The sequence below is a fragment of the Dysidea avara genome, chromosome 10, assembly GCF_963678975.1.
Source record: "Dysidea avara chromosome 10, odDysAvar1.4, whole genome shotgun sequence".
NCBI lineage: Eukaryota > Metazoa > Porifera > Demospongiae > Dictyoceratida > Dysideidae > Dysidea > Dysidea avara.
In genome coordinates this window covers 352,717-374,050 of record NC_089281.1, presented here as the reverse complement: position 1 = coordinate 374,050, position 21,334 = coordinate 352,717, and the positions used below count along the sequence as shown (strand labels likewise).

Here is a 21,334-nt window from a genome sequence, read left to right as displayed (position 1 = left end):
ACTGAGTGTTCACGCTCCTGCGACACCTTTTAGCAATGTTGACATGTAGGGTAACTTAAGTTATGCGCATGCGCGGATACAAATCCTGGCGGGACTGAACATTCAAATCTTGTTAGCATGTATCGTCAACAGGTGAAATGTGTAGTGTTTAGTAGTCATGTTATACGTTGAACACTTTTGCAGAAACTAAGTCGCCTACAAGCAGATCCGGACACTCAGTTAGTATAATATTAATTTATCGTATGGTGTATCTAGTGTAATAAATCAATCAAATGCAGGTCTTACCGTGCTGGTCGCAAGCCGCTTACCAGTACAGCAATGGCTGCCGCGTACATCGACGACTACTCGGTACGTTAAAATACCAGTCAACTTAATTCATTGCTTACCATAGGAGCGAAACGAGGCGTTCTATGCTGGTCGTAATGCAAAAGTGATGTACCCAAAACAGTTGGTTTATCCGCCCAATGGTGGCGAGTTTAGTCTAGAGGAGCTGCGAGCTGCCCAGTACCCTTGTGAGGAGGAGGATGATGAAAATGGGATGGAAATGACTGAGGTGATATACAAGGACATCACCACAAATATTCCTGTAGTACAAATTGGTGGAGGGAAGAACAAGCTTCAGAACACTAGGATCTCTAATGGTGCTCAGAGGAAACCTCTTGCTGAATTACAACCAGTTGATGAAGAGTTGGAAGAGCTTGAAGAGCTAATGGACAAGAAGCCTCCAGTAGTGTTGAAGGCTAGCACCAGTTTTGGTGTTAGTAATGTCAGTTATAAGAGTGACCAAGGTGATGGCAGTTTGTGCTATGGTGACATAAGGTCAGTAGTGTTCATCAGTGTGTGTTGTTATGTGTGGTGTGTTTGTAGCTCATTCCATAAGAAGCTCAACTTCAGTGATATAGACAGTACCAATAATATCTCAAATGTTCAAAACTCCATGTCATACTCCAATCTTCAATTCTCTGTACCTCATTCCAATGCCAAAAGTTTCAGTTTAAGGGACTCGATGTCTCATTCTCGATGTTCCCACAAAGTTTATCCCAAAACCCCAGTTTTGAGGGCTCCAACTGATGTCAGTAATCTGTCCGACAAGTTAAGCCTGTTTGATGATGTTGATAATGACTCGCAGCTTGATCAACATCATTCTGCTGCTCAACTACAGGAACAAGACTTAATGGATGACTCGGCTGAAAGTAGTTGGGAAGTGTGAGTTTGTGTGCGTGCGTGCGCGCGCGCGCGTGTGTGATAGTTTTGTCAATGCATAGAGAAGGTATTTAAAAAAACTCATATTAAGGGTGGCCAATAATTTTCATTGTTTAGTACCGGCTATTACTCATATATATATATATCAAGCTTAGAGGGTCCCAACATGTTAAGTCATAATCGTTTTCTGTTGTTGTGCTAGGCAATATGTAGAGTATTAACATGATTATTGTACTAGTGTTAACATATGATTATTGTACTAGTTACCAGTCAGAGTGTGGGGGTACATCCAGGAGGAGCATTGAAGCTGATGAGGAGTCATTTGATGTGTACTGTGACTCTGTGGCTGACAACTCACTATCACGTTGTTCACTGTAAGCAAGAGTTCATAATATATATATATATATATATGTAATATATAAACCATGGCTGCGAGGTGTATTGCACTTACATACACCCCGACTCCGAAGTCAGAGGAAGTTTACTGTTGATAAACGCCTCGGTGTTTATCAACAGTAAACTTCTGATGACTGAGGAGAAGGGGTGTATATAAGTGCAATACACCGAAGTGAGCCATGGTTCATATGATATATACCATGTTTCTAAATTAACCCGCACTACATTACTTACTAACAACCCATATGCACACAAACCAACTTAAAGTATATACTTACACTTAATTCGCCATAGTTTGGCATGGTAGACACGTTGGAAACGTTCCTCTCACAATTCAGCTCTCATAATGAATCAAATTGATAAAACATATCTCCGTATATCTCCAGGATTTGTCCGTTCATATCAACAAACGTAGGAGCAATGTTACTTGCTGCCACCCATCATCGAAGTCGCTAGGTATGGGTATAAAATGAGTCCAGTGGTAGGACTCTTACTGGCTGGGGTGATTGATTGCCTAGCGTGACAAAGGGTATTAGCCTGAGTCATCTGGGTGATTAGTCATGCTAGCGTGGGCGTCGTTCACCTACCCACGTCGGGCTATCAACTCGTAATCGTGACACAGTAATGTGTCACGTGACATCTCAGGTGAGTATATATATACTCACCTCAGGTAGGTATATATATACTCACTTGTGGGTTGGAGTATATATGCCCTATATGCATCCAGCGGCGCCTTTGAAGTTTCATGTGATCATGGTATATATATATATATACTGAGGAGTGTCCTACTCTCATTTACCCCTGTAGAAGGGCGTATCGTGAAGTTATGATGTAGCACTTCTGAGTTTGCCCATTTTTCTTTACATAATTAATGATGTCATTAGTTGAACATGGTACCGATTGAACGCATACCTAACAATGTTGCTAGCAACCAGATTAACTCCAGCTCTAAACATTTCTCACCGAACTACAATCGTTCCTTCATGGGTTAAGACTGTTTGTAGGTGTTTCTTGCTTGGCCATTCGCGAATACAGCTATCCTGAGCATCGCGAGTGTGAAATGGTGCTAACGATTCTTGTGCTTTTGTGGCTGCCCGTATGTCACAAACCACATCTTGTCGTTACGTCATAACTTCATGATACGCCCTTCTACAGGGGTATATGAGAGTAGGACACTCTCCTCAGTATATATATATATATATTATGAACTCTTGCTGTAAGTAATGTACCAAAACCAGCCAAGCTGTGAAAAAGGGGTGTGGCCTCGGTGAAAAAAAATCTTGTGAAATCAAAGGTAGTGTTATCTTTGATTTCATGACTTTGCCCTTGGGTCAATTCCGTAACACATGAAGGTGTTGATAACTAGATATCCTACGAGTGCAGGTGGGGTTTAATTGGCTTCTATCCCACACTTTGAAGCAGTTAAGTTCACAAACAACGTGTCAATAAGGCTAGACAAGCATGACAGTTGTGTGTGGCTTCATTTTTTGCTGAACTACGCCCACACACTCAATGTCCCCGTCTCATACGCCCACACACTTGATCATGTGCCCTTCGCATGATCGAGCGCATGGGTGACTGGGGACAAGAATATAGTTTTACAATGTGTATGGCTTCAATTTTTGCTGAGCTTGTAGTTTTATATGTGTAAGGCTTCAATTTGCTTTGATTGCACTTCTTTCAATTGAATGTGAAATTTGTGTTGTCTTCCATATATGCACTGGGGTTTAACTACCATATACTTTCGGTTTTTACTTTGATGTAGGGATTCAGTGGGATAGAAGTAATCATAAATACTCATATTATGCTTTTATAGTTTCAGGTAATACTATTGAACAAAAAAATTTGGTCTCACAGCTGAGCTATGGCAGTATTCCATCTTTTGATGCAAAATTTCACCATTTTGTTGCTTTAGAACTCTAAAGGGCAAAAATTCCAAATGATAAGGTCATTTTAGTCAATAATTGTTTACTGGATCAATTTTCACATGTTTTTCCAAAAAATTATCACCAAAGTCTTGTATTGATGTTTAGGGTAAAGTGGTGAACAATTAGAGCAATGCAGTACCATACGTCTGTAACGCATATACACACTAAAGTTTTAGCAGCAGTAGATACACTGCTATAACTTTTGTTCCACTTTATATTATAAATAAAACTTCCAATAAGGTACAACTATATACCGTATAGCTTGTAATTTTTGAAAGGCTTTTATTTTTGGATATTTCGAAGAGGCCCTTCTCTTCGAAAATAAATTCCCACATCCGGTTGTTCTTGAAAATAAATTCCTACAAGTGAAAGCAACGATCCAACTTTTGGTGATTCGCTTGTGTATTCCTCGAGTTTTAGCTCAGTATTACTGATGATAATGGGTAAACTGTATCATTAGCTACTGTGCCAATAACTAGAAAACAGGTAATCCAGAATGGGAATTGATGCTGTCTGCTCTAGAATCTATGCTAGCTATGATCGAGCAAGATCGAGCCAGTGAATTTACTCCACTCGAAACTCCCTCCGTTTTCTCTCCAGTGCACAGAGATGGGGGTTATTCCATCAGTAAGTCAGTTTTTGGCAAACATTCACGCATCTTCATAATTTGTGATATGAACTTCCGTTTATTTGAAATCCATCCGGACTTCGAAATATACACTCTTCAAAATTAAAATCCTTTGGAATTCAGATTTTGCTTCTTGTGCAAAAATTTTCTGTTTCGAAAATAACCCGCTATACAGTACCATAAAAATTGTGATTCTATTTAAAGAACAGCTAGTACTGGTGTTACGGATGTACAACTTGTTTGTACATCCTTAACGTGAATGGATAACATGTGGAAACCGACTGCTTCAGAATGTTGTATAACAGCTTTATAATAAACTTTGTTTCTTTCTTGTCAACAATAAAGTACATAACTGAGTTCAGCTCTCTTTAACATGTGATCATAGGTAAATTATACTGGAGTGACCATAAAATTCTTCCAGATCCACTAGATAAAGCTGCCTTGTTGTCAGTTACCTTATAGTACTAAGCAGCAAATAAACGCAGTATTCAAGTGACCTTAATTGTAGTAGATGTTTTTATGCATTATCTGCTGTTTGGTAGAGACTGGAATCACTGGATGTATCTCTTGGTTTGTGCTTATAAGAAAGATTTATATGCTTAACGCTTAGTGAAGATTTGTACAGTACATGTTGTACAGCTACTATGCATGAACAGTGTGTAAACATGAAAACAGATGGTGTGTGTAGTTGTACTACAAGTACAGTCTGAATGCATACAGCTCCATATGGTACAGTATCATTCTGTATCCTTGATCCTGCTATGTTTTGGAGTGGGAGGGGGATTGATCAGATGTTCCACAGAATAACTTATTTTAACCCATTAACAGCCACTGCTGCCATATGATGGCATGGAATCAAACTCACTCATAGAATAAACTTTAGCTTCACTATAACTTGTAAAATGTGTTTCATAGCAAGATGCGCTAGTACTGAAATGGACACGCCCATAGAGGTCCCGTTTCTGGGATAACCGGATCCTTCCCAGACTAGTGTGCGTTTGTTATGTAATAGCGTAAAGTGTAACCTGTTATAATAGGCGAATTAAATCGTTCTTTGACTTAAAACCTAGTAGCTGATAACAAAGAAAGTGTTATACATCGATGGAGACAGGTAAAGTCAACAGTCAGCTGCTTTATCCCAGACGTGGCATGGTGGACACAGGTACAGATATGCATACACAACAGCAGAACTAGGACAAATCACGAAGAAACCAGCTGTGGAATGGATCGCATTGTAAGTAAACTATAAAGTAGTTCTTTGGAGTGTAATACACCTTAGTGAATAGCTAGTTGGGATTCCGTTGTTTGTTTGGGCTGGTTGTGGTTGCTGTTATGTAAACAAAAATAACACAGTTGACCTCCTTAGTTTATAGCGAGTATTTAGATATATGGTTACTAAGTAGTTCTGTGTACTGGACGGTTAGTATGATGCGATTTGGAAATTCGGCCAGGGGTCCTGGAGAATTTGGCCGTCAATGGGTTAACACTGCGAGTAACATTTGAAGCACTTACAGCATAGTGAGGCATGTACATATACTGTAAGCGTATTAAATTTTGTGGGTAAAATTTCATGGTTTGCCAAAAAGGCAGTTTGCAAGTGGGTAAAATTTTGTTGGTATAATTTTTGTGGTTTAATCTCGATGAGCCAGTTTACTTTCTCGAGGAGCCGCGGAGAGCTAAATTTGTACTTTAAGGTCGCTACAGCTTAACAGCTTGGCTACTCCATTTACGCTGGCGCACTTATCTGGGACTAAGCAAACCATTTTGTGGAGTTGACTCACCACAAAAGAATCTTGCCTGCTGGAATCAGAGGAAACGGTTGAACAAGTATATATTCACGTGGTGAATAAGTGCACGTGTCGTCGTCAGGCTGTACATTGCGCATTACATAGAATTAATATGCTATTATGCGCATTAATAGTATAAGGAAAGTGCATTGGTGGCAACGGTTATTAGGTCTGCTCGAGCTGAGACGTGAGTTTCTAAATGGATTAATTTTCGTGAATCAGCTGTATGCGGATTAATTTTCGTGGATCAACTGCAAACCATGAATTCCATGAAAATTTATGCACCACAAAAATTTCTACACTTTCGATACATATGTATGGTCCATTCCATTTTTACGGACATACATTTACACACCATTGTATCATAAAGAAATATTTCTGATATAATTTTAAGCCGAAATCAGAGCTGTACGTCTGTAACATAAAATTTGTACGCCCATAACACCATAAAGCAGCTGCTAATTTCATATGAAATAAGAAACATAGTTATCTTGCACTTAATTATAAAAGCCATCTCTATGGTGAAAATATCTTCAATATACATTGTTGAATATACCCCCATAGTTCACAGACTTTTAAAGAGTTAATGAACGTCTGTAACAATGAAATTGATCCTTGGAGGCTGCACCCCTTTTTCACAGCTTGGTAGAGATATCACTTATAAATCTGAAAACTAGGCTTTGGGACTAACTTTACTGTAGGAAGTATTTATTTATTATGGTTTTGATGAAATGTTTCATGTACCAAAAGGGTAACTGCTCCTAAGAACTCATTATAGACTCATCATGAACTCTCTACAGGGAAACTTGTATGAGGCAATTTGTTTGTGGGTGAATGTTTTACAGAGTGATTTGTTATGTAGCTGAACTCTCTACTTCCTACAGGTTGACTTGTCTTGTATGTAGCTTGACTCCTTGCAGGAGGACTTGTTACATAGCTGAACTCTACAGGGCTATCATTAAGCAGTTGACAGCTCTAATAGGATGACTGCACTATTAGAGTATCTCAATCACTCGCTTGTTGATTATCACATTATTTTAAATCCAATTCTTCAAAACCATTGAAAAGGTCTTTCTGCGATGATTAGTCTACCAATGTACCACTCTGCGTGGGCAGTTCAAAGGCGCCGCGAGTACTATAATTCGTATATAGCACTGCTGCACTAACCGCAGCGAGTGCATTATTATATAGTTATACAACGGCCATGAGTGCTCTGCCTGATATAAACGCACGAGCCTCCAAAGGCAAGTGCGTTTATACAGGCAGAGCACGAGTGCACGTTGTATAACTGTTATGTACCACTCACCTAATAGGTGGGGAGAGTCTCACAAGACAGCTGTAACACTTATAAAGGCCAGGTTTCTAACACCGATTGTTGGTAACCAAGCCGGACGTTGCGATGACGTTCCGCCTGCAGTACTGCAGCCACCTGAGATATTGAAAGCTAGTACGCTATGGGTTATATCACTAACCTGAATTTGCTGTTTGACTCTCATCATGTAGTGCTCAGCATGCCAGCGTGATCACTCAATCACTATATAGACTAAGTGCCAGACTAATCGCCATAGTGATTCTCTCGAGCGAAAAAAAGCAGCTAAATAGACGGTTTAAGTAAACAAAACCTAACTACTAAACGATACTAGTCTAATTCTTACTATTCACACTGGCTAAACTCGAATCTGGTGGCATGACAAAACTGGTTACCACAATCGAACATAAAGATTAGTATTATTTAGAATATATTTGTTTTGTTGAGTCATTGTTGAAGTGGACTACAGTTTAATCTGGGCTAAGATGGCACCAGACTAGTAAGGTGTATAAGTACGTTTATATACATGTAGACTAGAGTTGTGGCTACCTGCGTTGGCTTTTTAGATTTCCATTGGCTGCTTGTAAACATTAGCTATACGTATTGGTGATGTTATGGCCCACAATCGACCTTTACATGTCAGGCTATAAAAGAATTTGAGTGATCTGTGAAGTTTCTTTCCACCTATTAGGTGAGGTGTCGTATTGGTCTTCGCCACCGGCACTTGTGCTATGCTGCACAAAACCGCAGCCAGTGCAATATCTGTATATTGCACTGCGGTTGGTGCATTATAACTTATAATGCACTCGTTGTGGTCTACAAAACCGCAACCAGTGCGTTATAAGTTATAATGCACTCGCTGTAGTCTGCAGCAGTGCAATATACAAATTATGGCACTGGCGGTGCCTTTGAACTGCCCACGCAGAGTGGTACATAACTTATAATGCACTGATGACCGCAGTGCAATATATTTATATTGCACTGGCTGCGGTTTTGTGCTACATTGCACAAGTGCCAGTGGCGTAACACCTCACCTAATAGGTGGCAGGATGCTACACTGTTTACTCGAATTCTTATATAACCTTACATGTGTAATTCGATTGTGGGGCCATACAGGGACGTCACTAATACATTATACATGCAGCAGCGAATGGTGATCAAAGGCAAACACGGCAAGTAAAACTCTATTTACATATATATATAAACGTAGTTACATACCTTACTAGTTTGATCGAAGCTTCCACCTTGACAAATCGCTTTTTAAAGTGTTATTCTAATTGAAACTCACCATAACAATCAATTGTAGCGTTGCCATGTGATTGTATGGTCAAGGCCATGCTTGATACATAATAATGTCGTTAGTTTTAGAGTGCCACAATCGATAGCGGTATTCTACCTTATAAAAGAAATGTAGCTGCAGCGTTGGATCTTTCCACCTATTAGGTGAGAGGTACATAACAGTTATACAACGTGCACTTGTGCTCTGCCTGTATAAACGCACTCGCATTTGGGCCTAACGGCCCTCAGGCTCGTGCGTTTATATCAGGCAGAGCACTCGTGCCTGTTGTATAACTATATAATCAAGAGTACATAATAAAAATAGGGAGGGAGAGTGTCTAACTAGGACACCTTCAGCCAAAATCACTGCGTATTATAGAGCATCCACACATTGGTAGAGCAAAGGCTTTACTTTATTCAACACCTATCAACAGCACTCAACACCTATCAACAGATCTCTATAGTCAGTAAAAGTGTTGATTTGTTCAAAGATCATGGTCTTTTCAATAATACGCAGTGATTTTGTACAGGCTGTATTGGCAGTTAGACACTCTCCCTTCCTATTTTTATTATGTACTCTTGATATAATATATCTGTTTTTTTTTTGCTCATTCTGCTAAGCGGTTTGCCTGGGAGACATGGTAAGTTATTTTTTTAATAGCAATACTTGATTGCATGATTCATGATCTTTAGCTCAATTTCTTCCAAACCACAACAAAAGTTTTGAGGTTCAGTGTGACAACATGTTGGTGTTTTATTTTTTGTGAATAATCATTAATAACTCTGCAACCATTTATTGTATTGAGAAGGTGGAGAACGTTCCCATAGAAAAAATCATCTCATTTCATAAAAGCAGCATGGAGCTACATATGCGTGAAAATTACATTATTGTTCTTCCTGTCAATAACACACTGTTGTGGCACGCTGGCTTCTTGGGCCACAGGACACATAGCTACACTAACACTAGTACTATGGTGTCTTCTTGGGCCACACAACACATAGCTACACTAACACTAGTACTATGGTGTCTTCTTGGGCCACAACACATGGCTACACTAACACTAGTACTATGGTGTCTTCTTGGGCCACACAACACATAGCTACACTAACACTAGTACTACTATGGTGTCTTCTTGGGCCACAACACAAGGCTACACTATATACTAGTACTACTATGGTGTCTGGGCTACAGAACACGTAGCTACACTATACACTTAGTACTACTATGGTGTCTTCTGTAGAGCCAGTAATCGCCACAAGTCAGTATCAATAAAAGAGACAAAGTGAGTGTAGTCATGATCATATAGTTTAGTAGTTGAACTGTTGGTAGGGTTGACGATAAGACAGCTAATAGTAGTAGTATTAGTCAGAGGAAGAAGAGAGAAAGTATACAACTTGATCCCATCCCTGCTGAGCACACTAGCAAGTTCCAATTGTCAGTATTAGCTGACCAGTCCACGCAGTTTGATATACCACGTCCTGTTGACTGTGATGATTACACATCTACACCTTATCCTACTGGTGAGTAGTGCAGTGTGTGTGTGTACATGTAGTGTGTTTGGTGATGACTGTGTGTGTCATCATAGATAATATATGTGTTCCTAATGGATTGGAAACACCTGTTAAATTATTTTCCTATCCTAATTATGGTATGCCGATACATTAAGAAATGTACTGAGTGGCTGTTTGGCTTTCTCTGGCTTGTTTGAAGGCCAGTTTGAAGGTGTGCATATTCCTTTTACATTGTTTATTGTGTTGCCTACTGTACTGAACAAGAACACAGCACTGAACAAGAACACAACATGTGGGAGACATATTGTTTGCAACAGGTGACAATGGCAGGTACGCACCAGCTAATATTTCAGCAGCAGTACTATTAGCCAACTTCTCGTCACCTCATTTACACAACCAAAGAAATGTGTGAAATATTGAAATAGATTTTATGCTACAGTACTGCTCAGTTTGAGCTAAACAATTGCACAATGTAGTACCTGTTTTTTGAAGTTTTGTCAAAACAGTGGAAATATATAGCGGAGCAGTGAATATCTCCTACACTGTACCTGCTACAAGTAATGTAAACAGCAGCAAAGAAGCAACGCTGCACTTTCTGTTTTTTAAAAAGGAAATTTACACAACCGTTTTGAAACACCATATTTCACCTTTGAACCTGGATTTTCTTACGCTGTTGTTTACTACTCTCCAGCTTCCCTACCCATCCCAGCCTCCAATTAGTATAGGTGGTAACTAACCCACCTGTAAACAACAAACACTTATTTGCTGGTTGCAAAGTCTTCCACCTGTCAAGGCCCAGCAGCACTATGTAAATAATATGTAAATAATATGGGTATTTCCAATCCATATGACACACATTATTTATGGTGTCATAGAGATATGACTAGTCTGTATCTGATAAAGTTAGGTGATGTTACAATGACCTGGCAGTAACACAGTGGAATTTTAATGTTCATATAATTTGTAATCTGTGGAATATAATAATTTCTATGAAAACTTCAAAGAGACACAGAATACAAAGAATTGGACACAAACAAAATCTATTGTACCACACTTATTATTAAATGTATAATTGATCACCTGTATATTGTGACTACAGCTACCAATGGACATGTCAACAATAATAAACCAGCTCCAGTGTCAAGAACAAGATCAAAGCCTCAGCAAACCCCATGGAATCTCAGTTTGATATCGGAGGAGTCTGACATTAGGAGTAGCAGTAGCAGTAGTAGCTCCAGTTCCATGGGTAGCAGAGGGGCGTGGCTGAAGGGGGACAAGTTCAGCAGTACTAGTAGGGAGGGACTCCCTAAAGACATCAATCCTTATCATACTAGTATAGTACAGTACATGTGTAACAATGTCAGTAACAGCATCAAACCACCCGGTCAGCTAGAGGAATCCTTCCCTTCACTATTGAACACTGATGCCACTATTACATTAGGTAGGTGTGGTCTGTTAGTGTGTATGTAGTGTGCTAACAGAGGTCCAGGTGGAACTTGAATGTTCATTCATTAGACATGGTACATCCTCCTGTTTTACAGTGGAGCCTCAGTTGGTGGTGGTCAAGCAGATACCATACAATGAGTTATTTTGAAGGCAATTTTTTGTGTAGAATTAATTTTGAAGGTTTAATATAGGGATTAAATTTGTAAAAACCACATGATCTCCCTAGTTTCTTCATTTTTTAAGGTAACAGTCCTTACTAGGTTACAAAATTCCTAATAAGTTTTCCTTCTGTTTATTCTATTAGAAATGTATCATTCTTTTCCAGCCAAAAATATTACCCTAAAACAAGCCTCAATTTTCCCTTCATGACAACTTGGCAGCGTTGGTTAGGCAAAGCCAAGCCCCTCCAAAACACTTCTTTATGGAATTAAATATATATATTTAGCAGAATTTTATGCTGACTAACTAACTGGTGCCTCCACCAAGCATAACTTGACAATGGATGAGGCAATGGGCTTGATTTCTTCACTGTTTGACATCACTTCATCCCGAGATGCCAACCACAGTACGTACAATACACACATCATGGACTTGTCTTTGTCCTCCTTTGTGTTCCAGTTCTTTTCGCTGACAATGCAAGGTGTTGATGCACAATGCAGCTTTGGCTAATCGCTCGTATTTTCTGTAGTGACTGGATTGATTGCAGAGACGTTTCTTGTAAAGTAGTGAAACAAGGAGCTGAAAACTGGTGAAATGAGGAAGGTTGCCTATACCTGCAGATATACTAGTGGACATTTAATCCTTAATTTAGGCATGGGTATAGACTGAAGTAGGGATTAAATGTGACCCGCTGAGCAAACACCTGCCGTTTTCACAAAATTATATTTTGCCATAAAACTGTATTGAAATACACTGGGTAAAAATACATGTACTACATGAAAAATTACACACGCTTTAATTGTATTAGTACGTACTGAAATTAAGCTAAAAACTATACACCATTGGATTCACCTGTTTATGGAGAGTAAGAAAATCTTTGTTTCATGTTTGCACAGCAAAGAATACGTGGTTTATTTATGATGTGGTAAAGTTCACCATCGTCATTTCTTAGTTGAAATGGCCTTCTTCTTTGTCAACACGGAGGAGTACAGGAAAAGCATATACTTTGATTAATTTGCCAGTTCATAATGCACAGATTGAGCCAAGTCCCATCTTCGTAGCTTGTTTCAATTGTGAGATATGATTGAGCGCCTGTAATTGTGACCAGATTTTACAAAACCGATCCAAATTGCACATCAGGCAAAATCTAACTAACACCTCCAGTGGATAGCTACACTATTGTACTAGTAGTATTGACACTCAGTACCACTCAAACTACTCGAGGCTGGTTTTAACAGACGTCTTTTCTGGGTGGTGTGTAGAGCTCGAGTGGTGGTTTTAGGCCTTGTGAAGGACCTGGCTTCGCAAGAACCAGTGGTTTACTGGTGGACAGCCTGATAATGTTGGCCAGACGTTTTTTTCTGTGGATTTTGCCACATATCAGCCACTAAGGAGCCAGCACAGCCTTGTAATCTCGTCTCTGGACTCCAATCGTGGTCTGCCTCCATTTTGAGGTCTAACCTTTGTGAGCACTCGTGATACTACTTCGCTCGTCCAACTGCTCAGATTTTCTATCTTAATAGGTGGGAAACTCTACAAGCAGCTACAAGTACTGGAAGTGGCCTGAAAGGTAATAGATTGATGCATCTATTGTGTAAATTTCATACGCGTGCTTGCTATCCTTGGAGAGTTATGCTGGCTTGAATTCTTTAAAACCGTTTATCTTGAAACTTCTGATGTGCGATTTGGATCGTTTTTCCAAAATCCAGTCATTTATTTCCCGTACAAGTACACGAAAAAATTTGGAATTTTCAACTATAATTTTATTATGACTGGTGAACCCACGCATACCGCATCTGAAATGGCACCGCGTGCCCCAGCTATATCAATTATCGTCTGAAAAGTGAAGTACCATTACGCTTTGTTGTCAGCTATTTTCAACCCATTACACAGCATTTCAAATCAAGAACTTTCCCGGAAGAACCTCTACAATCTACGCTTACCAAAAGAAATGGTGCCGCGCTCCAATTTTATTAATTATCGTCTGAAAAGTGAAGTATCCATTATGCTTCGCTGTTGGCTATGCTCAACCCGTTACACAGCAATACGAATCAAGAACTGTTTGAAAAGCACCTCTGCAATCAAAATTGCCACTATGAAAAATATGGACGATTTCTGTTTTGAAGGTGTGCCAAATCGACACTTTCCCTGTCAGCAAAGATGAATGAGACACAAAGAGGACACTGGTAAGTCCATGAAGAATGCATTGTATGTACTGTGGTATACCAAAAGGCACCTGTCGGGCTGAAGCAACGTCGAAAAGAGAGAAAAAATCAAGCCTGTAACCTTAGCCATTATTGAGTTACGCTTGTCTGAAGGCATCAGTCAGTTAATTACTTACTCAGTCAGTCAGTAGAAAATTCCGTTGAATAAAAAAAAAATTAAATTCCATAGCAACTTGTTGAAAGCATTTCGGGTCAATCTGAAAGCTTGTTTGGGCTTAGTTTTACCTCACCAATACTGCCTCATCATTGTAAGGGACAATTGAGGCTGGTTTTCAGGTGATATTATTTGTGGGCCATACCTACTCCTTTGTGGTCCCTACTATACAGTTACTATCGTACTGTATGATTGTTGCTGTACAAATCGAGTTTATCACTGTGCCAACTGTCAAGTGCTATAACTCCAAGACCATTCATCACAAAAGGCTAAAACTTTGGATCTCTTTAATTATGTCACACCAGCTGGGGGTTTAGGTAGTGTAGTTCGGGCAACATTGACTCTCAGTAAGTTTAGAGGATAGGAGTGATCACATTACAATGACAACTAAAGGATTTGCTGTATGTGCACGTGTGATCATGTGTGTCACTTATAGGGGGACACAATTACCTGATCAAGAAACTAATCGGTAAAGGAGCATTTGCTACCATCTACCTAGCTATTGATGATAATGGAGACAAGAAGGCACTCAAGGTAGTCAACAACATGACATCATCAGTTACACATGTCACTACAGGTACAGAGTCCAGCCTGTCCATGGGAATATTACATCAGTGAAGAGTTACACTGTAGACTAGTCCAGTCCAAAATAGACATCAATATTGTAAGTACTCTACAAGTGTAAGAAAAGATTAGAAATTTTATATTTGAGTAGGATCGTAGGCAAAAAAAAAAGCTATGAAACAAGGCAGGTTCATCTACACTTGAAGCTGTACTAGCTGACAATTAATGCCTACTTCAACCTGTCATGTGTAGCTATGACTGAAGATTAAATGTCCACTAGTATAGCTGAAGGTATAAATGACCTCCTTTGTTTCATTGTATTTTATATGATCCCTACTCAATTGTGAAATTTCTATTTTTTCGCTTGTCTGTACACTTTTTGCAGTAACACAATTCATTACCATCGCATACCACATCAAAGGAAAGATTGGCATCAGACACATTAATCACACAACTGAACATGTGCCCTACCTATTGGTCCGAAGCAATATTGATCAGTGAAGAAACCAATCCTGAAAGTCGAGCTATGCTTGGCTTCATCATGTCAGTTAGCAGAAAATTCAGTTAAAACAATTAAAAGATAGATAGGTAGGTAGGTAGATAGATAGAAACTTATAGAAAAGGGTTCGCTCTACAGACATTTATAGGCTTGGTTATGCCTAACCGATACTGCCAAGCTGTTATGAAGGAAAACAGGCTGGTTTTTGAGTGACATTCTTGGGCAAAAAAGCACCTAAGCCTCCATGATCCCTAATATACAGTAATATCAAGAGTGTATTAGCCTGTGATTAATGATTGTGTAAAATAACATGGATATTTGATATTTAAGTTTACGTGAAATGGTAATTTGAAAGGTGTACATGGCAACTGGTCTCTGTTCGCCAGTTTTCCGTGTTATTCAATCTAGTATTCAACAGTTATTATACAAGGAAAGTGTACCAAGATAACTCCAGCTTGCTAAAAAATGGTTGCACAGTTGCCACGCCTTCAGGGATCCGCTTGGCAGTGCCAGAACTTTAACATTAGTCATTTCCCTTTTATAATATGTTTTCACTTGGTTTAGTGGCTGAATTGGGCTAAATACAGCAACCTTTAAGGGGGCACGCTACTAATTCCTATGGCTTCACAAGCAAAATCTTGTTTTTCATTGATCTGTGCTTGCTTTCCATCCCCTTTCACATCAGATGTGTTTGTGGTAATTAAAAATCACCATCTCCAGTTAGAAGTACTGACTTTAAGACTCAGTTTAGTATTTTAGACTTAAAGAATGAGAATTCTACAAATTTTAGATCTAGTCTCACAATTTTAGTTCTATGCTTCTTAAACTTTGTCATCTGCTACCTGAGTATGTTTGTAACAAAAGTATGGAAGTAATAAACATAATGTTATTACAAGCCACTACAAGAATTTTTGGGGAGTTTCACAATTAGCTGTAGGAGGAGAATCAATTTTAGTGTTAAATTACAGTGTTTTGTAACCATGTCATAATTTCTACATACTTCAGAGGATTTCACTCAGATTTACACTAAACAGAAGTTCAATGTCTCAACTACAACATGTGTTATTTATCAGGTGGAGAACAGTACTTGTGTTGGCTTTACAGCTTCATATAAAACGCATAATTTTATTCATGGAAGCCATAGGACATAGTTGCTTGCCCCCTTAATGGCAATATAAATGAACAATTACTGAAGTATCCATGTTTCTTCATGCAATCAGTAATCACGGGGTAATACACCTGTTTGATAGTCTTAGTTACTACTGTCAGGAGCACATCAAATCCTATGGACAAGGGAGCATGTAACTTCATAAAAAGCGAAATTCAACATGGCTGCTGTGTACTATAATAAGTAACTTTTAAATTTTCTAATTAGGATATTATGTGGAGGCACATGCTCGAATATGTCACGTTTCTGCTGCGACAAAGCAAAGCTATGGAAACATCAATGGCACAACCGAGGAATAGTAGCACAGGCTTAGCAGGACAGTCTTTCTACAGTTGATAATCACGCAAAATTACTCCACTTGACTATTCCAAGCTTTTCCTTCGACTCGGCAATCTTCCTATCAAAGCAGTTTTGCTACTTTCACTCTAGACGATGGAGTAGCAGCCCATTCAGTATATCCCTGTTGTGCATAAGAATGATGTAACCAATTATATGCATAGTACACTGGACGCCATTTTTGAATTTCGCCCATAGTATTGGTAGTGTATGGAGTTACACGCTCCCTTGTCCATTGGATTCGATGTGCTCCTGCTACTATAATACTCTTGGTACTAGTGTATCTGCTGCGAGGAGGGTTAATGTTAGTCTGGCGCTGCCGACGCTTTTATGCCGCTTGCTTTTTGATTAGTTGGGTGGCGCTCGCTGTAAAAGGGTCCGGTTACAACCGCATACTAAACTTGTGTAACTGGAATTTAATTAACATATAAATCACACGGGTTTTGTCATGGAGACACTGACAATGTAGAATTATGGTTTTGAATCTTGGTACAAGGTTTAGAAGGAAGCGAAATTCATTTGCTCAGGTTTCAGTCTCGAGTATAGCCAAACTGTATACAGTTTACAACGGCACACTCCAGTAGGACCATGCATAGTTACAGTAGATAATTTACCCTCCGGACAATAGTGTCTATGGTTTCACTCGTCACGTGCCAAATATTAAGTTATTTTAAAATGCTGTGATTTGATTGGTGCTGCCACTATAGTGGCAGTGAGCACAAGTTTAGTATGCAGTTGTGACCAGACCCTTTTACAGCGAGCGCTGCCCAACTAATCAAAGAGCGAGTAGCATAATAGGGTTGGCAGTGCCAGACTAGGTTAATGTACCTAGTGTATCTGCTGCAAGGAGGGTTAATGTACCTAGTGTATCTGCTGCAAGGAGCATACAGGGTAAAGCGCTTCCTGTACCATCGCCATAGTAGGAGTGCCTTGTGTAACAAATGCTCAATCAAGATACTCTATTAGTGCAGTCATCCTATTAGAACATTCAGTGAGCAGTAAGTCATCCTGTAGAGAGTTCAGCTACAACAAATCACCCTGTATAGAGAGTTCAGCTATGTCACCATGTAGTGAGTTCAGCTACAAACAAGTCACTCTGTAGCAAAATCAGCTACAATCAAGTCACCATGTAGTGAGTTCAAGTCACCCTATAGAGCGATATGTGCATATATACATACAAAATATCATTTAAAAATACACACATAGTCAAATGGACATAATAATTCTTTTATCTTACTTTAAAGAGCTTGGGTATATGTGATATCTAAACCAAAACAGCCAAACTGTGAAAACGGTTGCGGCCCTCCAAAAAGCCAGGGTTGAAAATCAAAGGTGACAGCCAAGAAATGGAGCAATGGCTGCCGCCTTTGATTTTCACATCTTTTTGCCCTGGTTTTTGGGTGGGGGGTGGGCATGTCCTTTTTTCACAGTTTGGCTGGTTTAGATTAGTAAAGTGTAATGACCCCAGTGTAGTGTAATGACCCCAGCGTAACATGATGTATATATATACCTGTTGTTGTTGCTGCCCCAAACTATAGGAACACTTCATGACAGTGGAGGCCAGTTACATGTCTACCAATTGTAGTGTGTTAGTGACCAGCTATGAGGCACTGGGGACCATGTTGGTATGTATATGTGTTGATGACTGATCAGTAGTCAATGTTGTGATCAGGACCTGGTGAACACAATCAAGACCAGTCGTCGTAATTACAGTGTAGATGAGGATGTGGTGGCATTTTATGCTGCTGAGTTGGTTACCATGGTGAATAAATTACATCAGTGTCATGTGATCCACGGTGACATCAAACCTGATAATATAATGATTGTGGACATCAGGTATTTGTGTAGTGGGTGACTGGTGGTGTGAAAGAAGAATAGAGATCACTAAAAAAAGTTAAAGAATAGTTAAACAAGCCAGCATGATAAATGCACAGAGATCTCTATGTGGACTCAATTAGACATTTATACAGAAGCATTCTCAGTACTTATCTGCCTCCGATATAATGGAGATACTACTGTTTTTTCCTTAGCTTCTACCATATAATATTATTATATCCATTTATGGATAGCTAACATGATAATAATAAGGTGCTGGTGGTGCTTGATATTACACAGTACTAAACATGTATATCAAGTTAGTCATCATGTGATCCCTATATCTGTATTTAACTGTGTACTTGACTTCTTGTGATCACAGCTGCACAAGTGTGCATATGATAAATCAGAAGTCAAAATACTGTTGCTGACCACAGCATGTTATACACTGCCTATAGGTCAAAGTTATATAGTACAAAGTACATTCAATAGTAAGGAAACAATACACTGGTGTTTGCTAACTCTGATAATATTATCTGAATGTGTTAACATGAATAGATTGGATACATTGGTTACCCTTGCAAAGGCTAAGTCAGAAGATCAATGGCAAAGTTAGCCTACAAGAAGCAAATTTGCTTGAGAATGTTATCATTGTAATATGCATATGTCATGGAAGAAGTTGTGTTAGTGCAGTGAAATTTATACACTTTGTCATAAGGAAGTTGTGTCTTGGTCTTATTATTAGGGGCAGTGGTAAATGTGCTCTTAAGCTGATTGACTTTGGACGATCAATTGACATGAAGGCGTTTGACCCATGTACACAATTCACTGGCTCCAGCAATACCAGTGGTTTTGTATGTACTGAAATGAAGACTGGTAAACCATGGAGCTGGCAGGTAGGCATGGCTGGTAGTCACATAATGCTAGCCAGCCCCACCCCTTACAGGTGGACTACTATGCACTAGCAGCAACAATATACTGCATGATGCATGGTAACTACATGGATGTGATCAGGATGCCTGGAGTGGGATATAAACCTCGTAGGAACCCACCCAAGTAAGGAAGAAGCTAGGTAATCATTAGTGATGACCTCTTCCTACAGGCTATACTCTGGAATGGCATTATGGAACAAGCTGTTTACTCAACTATTGAACACTGACCTGCAGAAACCCTCCCTGGACCAGCTAGCCAATCAGCTTGAAAAACTAGTCAATAATAATAATACAGTGATGTCATCAATTAGAACATTACTAAATAAAATGACCCCAGCTTGAATATGTATTTGTTGTGAATTCTTAGTTTTTTCATAATTTATTGCATTCACATGTTTAGAGGCTTGGGCTCAGAATTAAGACCTTATTATTTCCAATAGTAAGATAGTTTAATAGAAAATGTTCATGATACCCTAACAAAGCAGTCAAAGTGCTAAAAGTGGTCTTGCAAAGATTTATATTATTATACTGAAATAGCTATATAACTTCTGTGGGGGCTTTGGTGCTTCCTTTTAACTTGTTTTTTTTTCTTTTCTTCGCTGCAGGAATTGTGGAACAAAAGCCAGAAGCAATTATGTGTATACCTTTTTGTCTGATTAAATATTTGTATATTTTACACTGAATGATATCGCATGTAGTAAGGCGATTTCTTACATAACTAGCTGAAACTCATTGTTTGCAGTTTGAACTCTTTTCAGGGTGACTTGTTTCTAGCTGAACTCTCTACATGGTGATCTGTTTCTAGCACATATTTCTACAGGGTGATTTGTTTGTAGCCAATCTCTCTAGGATATCTTTGGTTTCTAGCTGATATCTCTACAGAGTGACTTGTTTCCAGCTGATCCTTCTACAGGGTGACTTGTTTCTAACTGAACTCTACTGGGTGACTTTTCCTAACTGATCTCTCTACATGGTGATTTGTTTCCAACACATTTTTATTGGGTTATTTGTTTGTAGCTGATCTCTATACGGGTTACTTCTTTCTATCTGATCTCTCTTCAAGGTGACTGCTCTATTAGAGTATCTTGATCTTGCACCTTAAGTTGGATTTTGTGTTACCTCTGGCTTTAAGTCTGATTCTTCTACATTGAACAGCCTTTCTAAGATGATTACTCCATCTGTACAGTGATTTTCAAAGCATTACTGCAAGCAGTTTTTCTGGTAGGCATGGCAATGGTCTTTTTTTAATTAGCTAATCTCGATTGCGTAATTGCTACACACTGTTGGTCTTTTCGCTGTATCTTCGTGGTTCTTAGCTCGATTCCTTTCAAACCACAAAAGGTTTGAGGTTCAATAGTTAACCTATCCATTTTTAGCTTCTTCCCATAAGTGGTTTACCCTGTAGGCGTGACAACATATTGGTGTTATTTTTTTTGCAAATAATTGCTAATAACTCCTTGACTGTTTACTGTATTCCAGCCAAACTTGGTACCAAGATGCGCCTTTATACCCCCCCCCCCTTCCATGTACCAAATTTCAAGGCAATCGGATAATGCATTAGCATTTTATGGCAGTTTTTGTAAATGAAAAGAGGAGGCAAAAAAAAAACAAACTAAGAAACTAAGCCAATTTTTGAAGTTGCATATCTCGGGAACCCTTGAAGTGATTTTGATCAAATTGGGAATGTGGAGTACTGATGTTGGCAGGCGTGTCCACAGCAAAAATTGTCTTGTTTCATCAAGGCATCACAGCTACAGAGGTGCAAAAATTGTGTTTTCTTTCTTCCTGTCAATATACTCACAAGCATTGCATGCTGGTTTCCTGGGCCGCACGACACACTACCGTGTGTCTTTATACATTGTACTACAGGAATGTGGCTATGTTTTGCCACGCAACAATTCATTCGTTCTCCATATCTTTCACCAGTTGTCTTGGATTTGTAGAAGGTCTCCTATGTAGTATTTGTGCAAACCTGGAACTTGTTATCCTTCCATT

At 39.1% G+C, this 21,334-nt stretch overlaps 1 protein-coding gene across 2 annotated transcripts; it reads left to right on the top strand.

The window, feature by feature from the left end:
- Positions 1-18: 18 nt before the first annotated feature.
- Positions 19-19,730, top strand: LOC136237167 (uncharacterized). Of its 2 annotated transcripts, XM_066027480.1 has the most exons (16): positions 19-132; positions 184-218; positions 279-348; positions 392-819; positions 868-1,206; positions 1,467-1,577; positions 9,771-9,812; positions 9,860-10,050; positions 11,141-11,482; positions 14,462-14,559; positions 14,603-14,689; positions 18,131-18,217; positions 18,265-18,428; positions 19,153-19,303; positions 19,354-19,463; positions 19,510-19,730. In XM_066027480.1, exons 1-16 carry the CDS (start codon positions 118-120, stop codon positions 19,679-19,681), a joined length of 2,442 nt encoding a protein of 813 aa, XP_065883552.1. In that variant the 5' UTR covers positions 19-117; the 3' UTR covers positions 19,682-19,730. The 2 variants fall into 2 exon arrangements, with proteins under 2 accessions (XP_065883552.1, XP_065883553.1); XM_066027481.1 differs by lacking the exon at positions 1,467-1,577.
- The last annotated feature ends 1,604 nt before the right edge of the window (positions 19,731-21,334 follow it).

Coding starts and splice junctions, on each gene's coding strand:
- LOC136237167 (XM_066027480.1), top strand. Junction 14,560..14,602: donor GAGACAAGAAGGCACTCAAG/GTAGTCAACAAC, acceptor ATGTCACTACAG/GTACAGAGTCCAGCCTGTCC. Junction 19,464..19,509: donor CCTCGTAGGAACCCACCCAA/GTAAGGAAGAAG, acceptor CTCTTCCTACAG/GCTATACTCTGGAATGGCAT.